Below are 12827 nucleotides of genomic sequence, written 5' to 3' on the forward strand. Positions count from 1 at the left end.
ATGGCTCACTTTTGTTCATTATCTGGGGTCTAAAATTAAAAATAGGCTCTTTTTTTCTCTTATCCAGGTCAATTTATTTTCTGTAATTGTAACTAGGATAAAATTTTTAATGAGCAATATAAACTTTATTAAGTATTTGGGTTTCTTTAAGGTTTTTTGCAAGGCAAATGGCATTAAGTGGCTTGCCCAAGGCCACACAGCTAGGTAATTATTAAGTATCTGAGACTGGATTTGAACCCAGGTACTCCTGACTCCAGGGCCGGTGCTTTATCCACTGTGCCACCTAGCTGCCCCTTTATTAAGTACTTGAGTAACTGCCTTAAAAGGAAAATAGAGAGTGAAATATGAAAGGAAATCATATTCCTTCTAGAATGAAAAAAAAGATTTAAAAAAGAAATTAAGTATAAACTGAGATGGGGGCAAGTAAAGGCTTATTTACTAAATAATCAACTTAAACAATAAATCAACTTGGTATACCTCTACACTGAAATAAGCCTTTAACTGAAGCATTAAACAAAACTGGAATAGATGTCAGAAATCATCTAATGAACAGATTAACAATTAAGGCCTAGAAAAAAATTAAACAACTTGCTTAAGATCATATACTATAAAATAGCTAAGTTTAAATTTGAAGCAAGAACTTTGACTCCAAATTCTGTATGCTTTCTACTGTACCACGCTGCCTTTCAATTTCTCCCTGTAAAATTCCAATCATGTGGTAAGGAGGAATAAGTTTCCACAGAAACCTGAATTAAATCTTATAAAAAGTAAGTGATAGTACTTAGTTGATTACTGACTGAGAATCAAAAGGATTATACATATTTCTCAATTATGTATGGCAATTTTTTTGATATTAATTTTTCATATTTCTTCTGTTCTTTCTCTTTTTATTAATGATAGTATTTAGATATGTACATTTTCCCTAGGAGAACTGCTTTAGTTGCATCTTAAAGTTTTGGTATGATAAAATTATTTATTATTCCTATATTCCTTTTATTTCTTTTTTATATGATTCATCTTTGCTCTTTTGATTATGAAACTTGAACACAGAAGGCAGAGGAGTGAGTAGAATATGAAATGATGATATCTTTAAAAAATTAATAGGTGAGAGAGGAATGGGGTAAATTATTTTTCATAAAAGAAGCACGAAAAAGCTTTTTACAGTGAAGAGGAAGGAGGGGAGAGGTGAAGCAGAGTGAGTGACTCCTACTCTCAGCAGAATTGGCTCCAAGAGGGAATAACATACATACTCAATCTATCTTACCCCACACAAAAGTAGAAGGGGATGAGGATGGAGCTGAGCAGGGCATGATTAAAGGAAGAGTAGACTGGGGCAAGATGTAGTCACAACCAAAACATTTTTAAAGAGGTCAAAGTAAAAGGAGAGAGAATAGAATATACAGGGGTAGAAACAGGATGAAGGGAAGTAAAGTTAGTAATATTAATTGAGAAAAAATACTTGAAGGAAATTTTTCTTATAAAGGCCTCATTTCTTAAACACAGAGAACTGAATCAAATTTGCAAAAATAAGAACCACTTCCCAATTTACAAATGATAAAAAGATATGAATAGTTTTCAGATTAAGTAATCAAAGCTATCAATAGCCATTTAAAAAAGATTAACCAGATTAAAACAATTCTGAGATAGTATCTCATACTTGTTAGATTTGCCAATAGAACAGAGAAAGAATATGACAAATCTTGGAAGGGAGGAGGGAAAAATGAGTCATTAATTCAAAAAAAGTACACAGCTGGGAATAATGAAATCAGAAGGTGGTCCTGACTTAGGTAACCTTACAAAGTTTGGTGGAGTTGAACAAAACTCTAAAGGCTATAAGACCTTTCATACTCAATATCATTACTAGATTTGTATCCCAAAAAGAGATAAAAAACAAAAAAAGAAAAGAACCTATATAAACAAAAATATTTATGATTCCTTTTAACTGAAAATTGAAGCACTGTGTCATATGATTATGATGGAATACTATTCTGCTATAAAAATTGATGATCAGGATTTGACATGAGCCTATGAAAAATGAAATATACTGTGTACAGGTAACAGCAATATTATAAAATGATCAGTTATAAATGATTCACCTACTCTCAGGAATAAAATGATCCAAAACATCTGAGGGTTTTTGGGGGGAGTGTCTATATTTTCTTTCACAACATGACTATTATGGAAATTTTTTGCATGACTACACATAGATAATCTCATTTAGGGGATGGAGACTGGATAAGAGGAAGGGAGAGAATTTGGAAACCAGAATTTTATAAATGAATGTTAAAATTATTTTTAACATGAATCTGGTGAAAAACAAAATAGTATATAAAATCTTAAAAAATTAAAAAGCACAGGATTTTCCTGAATAAAATAAAAAGTTATAGTAGTGCCTTCAATTGTAATTTCTTATACTTTTTGTCTTTTATTATAGTAAAAATATGTCAAGAACTCTAGAACTAGAAAGCAATTCTCTATTTTCATCAAAGAACATCTCTATCAGGAAAAAATTTTATATATTTTCAAAATCAATAATGCATTTTCAATTTTTACACTTATACAAATTAAAATGATCTTTCAAGTAAAGTTTTAAGAATTGATCAATACAATGTGAAGAGCAATACAGAACTATGCCCAAAGAGCAATAAAACTGTTCATACCCTTTGACCCAGAACTTCCAATTCTATGTCTATATCCAGGAGAAATTATAAAAAAATAGGAAAAATCCCAAATGTTCCAGATTATTCATAGAAGCTCTTTTGGTAAAGGCCAAGAATTGGAAATTGAGGGGCTTTCCATCAACTGAGTAATGGCCAAACAAATTAGGTACATGAATACTATGGAATATTATTGTTCAGTAAGAAACCATAACTCTTCAGACTCTAGAGAAGCATGGAATGAGTTATAGGATCCCGATACTGAGTGACTGGAGCAGCCAAGAGAACAATGTACACATTAACAAAATTGTGAGATGATCAACCTTGATGGAAGCAGTTCTTCTCAGCTGTTCAGAGAGCTAGGACAATCATATTAGACTGGCTATGGATAATGTTATCCCCATCCAGAGGAAGAAAAACAAAACAAAACAAAAAACAACTCTTCAGAATCTGATGAACACTTTATAAAAATTACCTCTCATATAATTTTCCTTTAATCCTAATTCCTCATACTGAAAATGACTAATTTGTAAACATGTTTATCAAAAATATGTATGTACAATGTTAACATGACTGTTCCCTGTTGAGGGGAGGGAGAAGGAAGGAAATTTTGTAACTTAAAAATATATATGTAACTTAAAATATACATATGGATGAAAAAATAAATTAAAAAATGAATCGATAAAATGGCTATTCAAGTTTCATTCAATCATTATAATTCAATAATATCAAAAAGAGAGAGGTAGAGAGGATAGAGAACCAATCTCATAGACTTGGTTTCAAGTTTCACCTCTGAAACAGAATGTCTTTATAGTCAAGTCACTTAACCTAGTTAAGATGCTAAATTGAAGCATACATGATCTATGTCAAAAGAGTTGGTTTCCTTCACCAGTAAAATCAGAAATGTGGATTTTTATAGTTGCAAAAAAGTAGACCATAAGACTGTTTCTACAAAACATCAAACAACCCTACTTTAAAAAATATCATATCAACCAGCACTTTTTATTTACTTGAAGCTAAACATCTATATGCATACAAAAACCAACAGGCATATATAGACCTATATATATATATATGTATATATATATATTTTTTTCAAGTAAGGATTTAAGAATCAATACAATGTGGAGAGTAATACAGAACTATGCCCAAAGAGCAATAAAATTGTTCATACCCTTTGATATATATCTATAGATCTATCTATTTATATATTTACATTTATTAATGTCTCCAATTCAAACTTTATATCTAAGATTTAAAGTAAAATAAACTTACTGCGGAAGACTGAGAATTACTTCTGGAATACATGTAAATTTGTTTTGTGACAAATTCAGAATTGTTATGCTAGAGGGCAAGTAAGGCACAGCAACTACAAGAGAAAAGAAACCAAATGATGTGCATTTTCATTACTTCTTTATTGGCTTAACATTTCCTGATACTTTATCAGATGCTTTGTTTAAGATGCCAGTTTTATCTAAAAAACACTTTGACTCCTTTATCCACTAAATTTTTTTTCTTCTTTAAACTGAAATATTTTTTGTACTAGTATTAAACATAGCAATACCACATAATACATATGAGAATCTTTTCATCTGAGAACTTCAACCAACTCCCTAAATTTAAACTCAACTTCAAGGTATCACTATAAGATGTCAACTATAATTTATAACAGATGTTAGTTAAATCAAATACTCTAAATTCAAATTATCAATGAGTACATTCTATATTACTTAAAGAAAAAAAGGATGTTTTCTTTAAAAAAAAGAGCTGGGGCAGCAAGGTGGCACAGTGGAGTCAGGAGTACCTGAGTTCAAATCCAGCCTCAGACACTTAATAATTACCTAGTTGTGTGACCTTGGGCAAGTCACTTAACCCTATTGCCTTGCCAAAAAAAAGTCATTAAAATTTAGAAGTAATGGAAAAAAGTACTTAGCTGGCAAAAATGAAATCAGATGGTGATACTGACTAAGTTATGTAACCATGTTAAGAAACTAAACTTGGAATTAATGAATCATTGGATAGAAAAGTTGGAAGGGACTCCAACTGCCAAATATAGCATAAGTTTTATCTTCAGTACACTTTGGGAAATGATCACCTAGCTAATGTTTGAGTACTTCCTCTGATTGAAAAATTACTACCTTCTGAAGCAGTAGCCCATTGTTAAATAAATTATTTGTAGTAAGATTTTTTCTTATTTTCAAACTTATAATCTATGTACTTATTTTCAACTAATAATTCCAATTATGTTATAAAGGATAAAAATAGAACAATGCTAACTGCTCTATTATAGTATTAAAATGTTCAAATTTCAAAAACCCACCAATATTTGAAAATCCCTATAACCATGAAATCATCTCTTTTCTGGACAAAAATCTGTCATATTTCTTCTATATCATATGAGCTGAAGAAAAATCTCTGCTGGTTGTATTCAATATACTCTACATTTATAACATCCCTTTTAAAATGTAGTACTCAACATATAAAACAAATCAAATTTCTTGATAATTCAGAGAGGTGGGGCAGGGAAGGAAGGAGGGAGGGAATTTGGAATTCAAACTTTTTAAAAATTAGATTTTTTATGTATAATTGAGAAAAATATTATTAAAAAGAAAATGTAGTATTCAGAATAGGATATTTCAGATATAGCTGACTAGAACAATGTAAAGAAATTTCATCTCCCTTGCTCTGGATACTACTTTTTAAAAAGAATTTAGAAATATTATATTTTCACAATTATATGGTAAAGACAATTTTTAGCATTTATTTTTTCAATATTTTGAGTTCTGACTTTTCTCCCTCTTGTTCCTACCTTCTTCCAAAAGTGGTAAGCAATTTGATATAGGTTATATATTTGCAATCATTAAAACAAGATATTAGGCACAATTGTGAAAGAAGAAATAGAACAAAAGAAAATAAAGTGAAAAAAGTATGTTTTAATCTGCATTCAGAGTCCATCAGTCTTTTTTTTTAAGGCTTTTTGCAAGGCAAATGGGGTTAAGTGGCTTGCCTAAGGCCACACAGCTAGGTAATTATTAAGTATCTGAGACAGAATTTGAACCCAGGTACTCCTGACTCCAGGGCTGGTGCTTTACCCACTGTGCCAACTAGCTGCCCACATCAGTTCTTTTTAGTATTTTTCAATGCAAATTCTTTAGAATTGTCTTATCATAATGTTGCTGAGATCATTCATAGTTGATCACACAATATTGCTGTTACTATGTACAATGTTTTCTTGGTTCTGTTCATTTCACCTTGTATCCATTCATACAGGTCCTTCCAGGTTTTTTTAAAACCTTACTTGTTCATCATTTCTTGTTGTATATTAGTACAGCATTACATTCATATACACATCTTGTTCTGCCATTCCCCAAATGATGGACATTCTCTCAACTTCCATTTCTTTGCCACAAGAAAAAAGATGCTATAAATATTTTTGGACATACATATCCTTTTCCTCTTTGTTTTATCTCTTTGGTGATACAGATCTAGGGGTGATATTGCTAAGCCAAATGGCACAGTTACAAATTGCTGTCCAGAATGATTGGATAGGCTCCTATTTTTCCACATATTCTTCAACATTTATCATTTTCCTTTTTAGTCACATTAACCAATCTGACAGGTGTGAGAAAGTATCTCAAAGTTATTTTAATTTACATTTCTCAAGAGTGATTTAGGGGGCAGAGCCAAGATGGCAAAGTAAAGATAGGAAGTACAACAAGCTCTCTCCCAGACCACTCCAAATACCTTTAAATAATGACTCTAACCAAATTCTAGAGTGGCAGAACCCACAAAAAGGCTGAGTGAAACAATTTTCCAGCCCAAGAAAACCTGGAAAGGTCTATTACACCAGGGTTAGAAAAACAGCTCCAGCCATCCAGAAACAGTCCGTAGGGTCCCTTTGTTCCTAGGTCTGAGGCAATTGTGGCAGTTTCTAAACCCCTTTGTCCAGGAATTTCCAAGGACAATGTGGAAAGTCAATGGGAAATCTCTGCTGCACTAAAGTGAATGCAGCACAGGCCTCAGGGCAGACCTGGCCTGGGGAGTCACATCCCATGGATGTCACATCCCAGCAACTGATTCCAAAGAGTTCAGTCCATGTAAGGGAAGGGGGGGGGGTCAGGGGAGATTGCAGAAGTCTCCTTGCAATCCATGAGGAAGGATTCTGCTGCTTCACCCATACTAAGATACAGATTGCATTCTGGGGTCTCAGTCTCAGGAAAAGGAGCTTTACTGCTATAGTGGAGCAGCGACCCTTTCTCATAGTTCCAGGGCAGTGGGGGTGCTTGTGGTCATCCAAAGACCAGAGCACAGACTAGGAGAGTAGTCAGTCATAAAACCTTGGAGGAATCAAGGTCCCTGGGGAACCCGGAAAATAGTTCCAAAAACCTTTAAAAGCTGGGACAGCGCCCCCCCCCCCCACTCTGGAATCAGAGCCCCACCTTAATAGAGTTAAAATCAAGGCATAGGCTGGGGAAATAAGCAAACAATAGAAGAAAACAAATCTGAACATACACAATTACTTTTGTCCCATAGAGGATCAAAATATACACTTGGAAGCTATCAAAGTCAAAATTTCTATATCCAAAAACACCAAGAAAATATGAATAGGTTTTAGGCTATGGAAGAGCTTAAAAAAAGATTATGAAAATCAATTAAGGGAGGGAAAGAAAGAACTGGGAAGAGAAATTAGAACAATGAAGGTAAAACCAAGTCAGCAGCTTGATTAAGGAATTACAAAAAATTCCTGAAGAAAATAACATCTCAAAAACCAGCTTGCGGTGGCTAGGTGATGCAGTGGATAGAGCACCAGCCCTGGAGTCAGGAGTACCTGAGTTTAAATCCATCCTCAGACACTTAATAATTACCTAGCTGTGTTGCCTTGGGCAAGTCACTTAACCTCATTGCCCTGCAAAAAAAAAACCAAACAGCTTGGAGCAAATGGAAAAAGCAATCCAAAAAACCAATGAGGAGAAGAATACCTTGAAGAGATGGAAAAGGAGATATAAAAGCTCTCTGAAGAAAATAATTCCTTCAAATGTAGACTGTAGCTAAAGGAAGCTGATGTATGAAATCAAGAAGCAATAAAACAAAACCAAAAGAATGAAAAACTAGAAGAAAATGTGAAATAACTCACTGGAAAAATGACTGACCTGGAAAACAGATCCAGGAGAATCACTTTAAAAATTATTCGGTGACCTGAAAATCATTACCAGGAAAAAAGCCTAGTCTTCATTTTTTAATAAATAACCTAGCAAAATTGCCCTGAGAACCTAGAAGCAGAGGCTAAACTAGAAAGGGCTCATAGAATTTAGGATATTCCAGAAGGCAAAAGAACTTGGATTACAACCGAGAATCAACTACCCAGCAAAACTGAACACACTTTTTTTAGGGGAAAAGATAGACATTCAAAGAAATAGGGGCCTTTCAGACTTTCCTGATGAAATGACCAGAGTTGAACAGAAAGTTTGATTTTCAATTTCAGGGCTCAAATGAAGTATAAAAAGAGTGGACAAGAAAGGCAAATGAGGAAGGAATTAATGTTGTTGAACTGTTTGTATTCCTACATGGGATGATGATATTGATAACTCATATGAACCTTCTCATTTATTAGGGCAGTTAGGAGCATATATATAGAAAAGGCACAGGAAGGAGTTGAATTTGAAGATATAATATATTAAAAAGATGGAGTTAATAAGGGAGAAAGGAATGTACTCAGAGAAAGGGAAAGGAAAGGTAGAATGTGGCAAATTATTTCACATAAAAGAGGCAAGAAAAAGCTTTTGCAGTTGAGGGGAAGAGGGGGAAGGTGAAGGGGACCTAATGAGCACTATTGTTATTGGAAGTGGTTCAGAGAGAGAAAGACATATACACTCAATTGAGTTTAGAAATTCATTTTATCCTAGAAGAAAAGAGGAGAAAAAAAGGGATAGGAGGAAATGATCAGGGTGATGGGAGGGGGAAGTGTAGGTGACAGAAAAGAGAGACGACCATGGGAGAGAGTAGTCAGATAGAGTATACACTTTTGAAGAGGCACAGAGTGAAAAGAGAGAGAAAAGAATAAATGGGGGTAGGGGGGAACAGAATGGAGGGAAATACAACTAGCAATAGCAGCTGTGGGAAAAATATTGTAGCAACTTTCTGATGGACCTATGATAAAGAATGATAGGGGCAGCTAGTAGGTGCAGTAGACAGAACATGAGCCCTGGGGTCAGGAGGACCTGAGTTCAAATTTGACCTCAGACACTTAATAATAGCCTAGTTATATAACCTTGGGCAAGACACTTAACCACATTGCCTTGTAAAGAAAATAAAAACCAAATACAAAAAAAAGGAATGATATCCCCCTCCCAAAAGTGATTTTCATATGCCTTGGGAGAGTTGATTTCTTCATCATTGGGAATGGATTGTATTCTTATTAATTTGAATCAGTTACTTAAATATTTTGTCATAAACAATAGTTGTAAATATTGTGTGCCTTCTTTCTGCTTTCCTTCTAATCATCATTGCATTGTACAAAGCTTTTAATTTTTATTTAACTTCTACATTTAAATTCATCCTATATGGATGTTATACTGCTTGTTGAATGTATGTTTAGTATAGACAATACTTCACTGCTTATGATACTTTTTAGCAAAATATAATTTATTTCCTTATTCTTTTAAAAAATATTTTTCTGACTACAAAGAATGGTAGTTTTCAACAATCATTTTTTGGGGAAGGTTTTGAATTTCAATTTTTTCTTCTTCCCTCCCTTCCCTCTCCTGACAGAAAATTATACATGGATAACCATGCTAAACATAGTTACATATTAATCATTTGTGAAAGAAGAATGAAATGAAAATGAGAAACAAACAAAAAAGAGAAAAAAATACACAAGACAACTTTTTGAAAATTGAAGATAGTAATCTTTGGTCTGCATTTACAGTTCAAAATTCCTTCTCTGGATATGAATGCTATTTTCCATCGCAAATCTTTTAGAATTGCCTGATTATTTTACTGCTGAAATGTATAAATTCATCATAGTTGCCATATCCAGTGTTGCTATTAGTATACATAATGTTCTTCTGGTTCTGCTCACTGCACTCAGAATAAGTTCATATAAGTCTTTCCAGGCTATTCTAAATTATTGTCCCTCATGATTTCTTAATAGCGGCCCATCACAGTCATATACCATAATTTGTTCAGTCATTTCCCTATTGTTGGGCATCCCTTCAATCTCCAATTCTTTACCACTATGAAAAATATAAATTTTTTTAACATATAGATTTTTTACCCTTCTTTGTGATCTCTGGGATACAGACCTCGTAGTGGTATTGCTGGATCAAAGAGTATGCTCAGTTTTATTGCCTTTTGGAAATAATTCCAAACTGCTCTTCAGAAAGGCTGGATTAGTTCACAACTGAACCAATAAATGTCCCATTTTCCAACATCCCCTCCAAAATGGATCATTTTCCTTTTTTAATCATATTGGTCAATCTGATGGGTGTGAGGTAGTACCTCAGAGTTGTTTTAATTTGCATTTCTCCAAACAATAATGGTTTAAAGCATTTTTCATATGACTATAGAAAGCTTTAATTTCTTCATCTGAGAATTGTCTTTTTCATATCCTTTGACCATTTATCAACTGGGAAATGACTTGTTTTCTTATAAATTTGACTCAGTTCTCTTAAATATTTTAGAACTGAGTCCTTTATCAGAAACAGTAGTTGACAAAATCGTTTCCCAACTTACTGCCTTCATTTTAATCTTGGTTGCATTGGTTTTATTTGTGCAAAAACTTGTCAACTTAATGTCATCAAAATTATCTATTTTGTATTTTATAAGGTTCTCTATCTCTTCTTTGGTCATAAACTGCTCCTCTTATTCTCTTAACTGGCTTATGATATCACTTTTTATGTCTAAATCCTGTACCCATTTCATCCTTATCTTGGTATAGAATGTAAGATATTTGTCTAGCCCTAATTTTTGTAATACTAATTTCCAGTTTTCCAAGCACTTTTTAATCAAAATTGAGTTCTTATCCCAGAAGTGGCAATCTCTGGGTTTATTAAATAGCAGATTACTACAGTCATTTACTACTGTTTCTTTTGCACCTAATCTATTTCATTGACCCACCATTCCATTCCTTAGCCAGAATCAAACAATTCTGGTGACTTATGGTTTATAATTTAATTTTTTTTAATCTTGTAACCCTAGGCTATCTTCCTTTGCAATTTTTCACCAATTCTTTTGATATTCTTAACTCTTTGTTTCTCCATAAGAATTTAGTTACTATTTTTTCTATCTCAAAGTAATATTTGGAAATTTAATAGGCTGGCACTGAATAAGTAATTAATTTAGGTAGAATTGCCATTTTTATTATATTAGTTTGGCCTGCCTATGAGCTATTGACATATACCTAATTGTTTAGATTGGATTTCATTTGTGTAAAAAGTGGTTTATAGCTGTTTTGATAGAGTTTCTGAGATTGCCTTGGCAGGTAGACTCCCAAATATTTTATGCAATCTACAGTTACTTTGAGTGGAACTTCTCATCTCTTGCTGCTGTGTCTTGTTACTAACATATTAGAATGCTGATAATTTATATGGATTTATTTTATATCCTGCAACTTTGCTAAAGTTGCTAATTGTTTCAATTAGTTTTAGATGATTTTCTGGGCTTATCTAAGTATACCATCATGTCATCTGCAAAGAGTAAGAGTTTAGTTTCTTCATTATTTATTCTAATTCCTTCAATTTCTTTTTCTTCTCTTATTGTTGAAGCTAATATTTCTAATAAAATACTGAATAATAGTAATGACAATGGCATCCTTGTTTCACCTCTGATCTTAGTGGGAATGCTTCCAGCTTATTCTCACTACATATAGTGCTTCTTGATGGTTTTAGATAGATACCATATTCCATTTATTCCTGTGCTTTCTAGTGTTTTAATAGGTATGGGTGTTGTATTTTGTCAAAGTTTTTTCAGCATTTATTGAAATAATCAAAAAATTTCTATCAGATTTGTTATAGATATGGTCAATTATGCTGATAGTTTTTCTAATATTGAACCAACCCTGGTATTTCTGGATTTCTGGTATAAATCATACCTGATCATAGTGTATTATCCTAGTGATAACTTGCTATAATCACTTTGTTAATATTTTTATTTAAAATTTTTGCATTCACATTGATTAGAGAAATTTGTCTATATTTTTCTTTCTCTGTTTTGATTCTTCCTGGTTTAGGTATCAGCATTATGTTGGTGTCATAAAAGGAATCTGGCAGAACACCTTCTTCACCTATTTTTTTTCAAATAGTGTATAAAGAATTGGAACCAATTGTTCTTGAATGTTTGGCAGAATTCACTGGTGAATTCATCTGGCCATGGAGATCTTTTCTTAGGGAGTTCATTGATAGCGTGTTCAATTTCCTTTTCTGAGATGGGGCTATTTATGTATTTAATTTCCTCTTCTTTAAACTTGGGCAATTTATATTTTTGCAAATATTCATCTATTTCACTTAGAATGTCAAATTTTTTTGCCATACTGTTAGGCCAAAAAGCTCCAAATTATTATTTTAATTTCTTCCTCACTGGTTGCAAATTCACTTCTTTATTTTGGATACTGGTAATTTGCTTTCCTTTTTTTTTTTTGGAAACCAAATTAACCAAAAGTTTATCAATTTTATTGCTTTTTTAAATAACACCAATTCTTAGTTTAATGTATTAGTTCAACACTTTTCTTGCAATTTTATTAATTTCTCCTTTGATTTTCAGAATTTCTAATTTGGTATTTAATTGCTGATTTTAAATTTGTTCTTTCTCTAGCTTTTTTAGTTGCACACCCAATTCATTGATCTCCTCTTTCTCTATTTTATTTATGTAAGCATTTAGAGATTTAAAATTTCCCCTAATAACTACTTTGGTTGTATTCCAGAAGTTTTGGTATGTTGTCTCCTTATTATCATTACCTTGCTTAAAATGATTATTTCTATGTTGTTGTTTTGACATGCTCATTATTTAAAATTAGGTTATTTAGTTTCCAATTAATTTTAAGTCTATCTCTCTATGGCCCTTCATTGCATGTGAATTTTTTACAGCATCATGATCTGGAAAATATGCATTTAATATTTCTACCTTTTTGCATTTGATTATGAAGTTTTTAATGCCCTAAGACATGGCCAATTGTTG

General features: G+C 32.7%; 1 protein-coding gene across 5 annotated transcripts in view; it reads right to left on the reverse strand.

Moving 5' to 3' along the window:
• LRRK2 (leucine rich repeat kinase 2) overlaps window positions 1-12827 on the reverse strand; it is a 262718-nt gene that overhangs the window by 129326 nt on the left and 120565 nt on the right. For all 5 annotated transcript variants that reach the window (XM_074194833.1, XM_074194832.1, XM_074194831.1 and 2 more), the window contains one exon: window positions 3933-4026. In XM_074194833.1, the coding sequence (XP_074050934.1) occupies window positions 3933-4026 (94 nt within the window). The remainder of the gene's footprint in view (window positions 1-3932; window positions 4027-12827) is intronic.

This window comes from Macrotis lagotis, chromosome 7, assembly GCF_037893015.1.
Source record: "Macrotis lagotis isolate mMagLag1 chromosome 7, bilby.v1.9.chrom.fasta, whole genome shotgun sequence".
Lineage (NCBI taxonomy): Eukaryota > Metazoa > Chordata > Mammalia > Peramelemorphia > Peramelidae > Macrotis > Macrotis lagotis.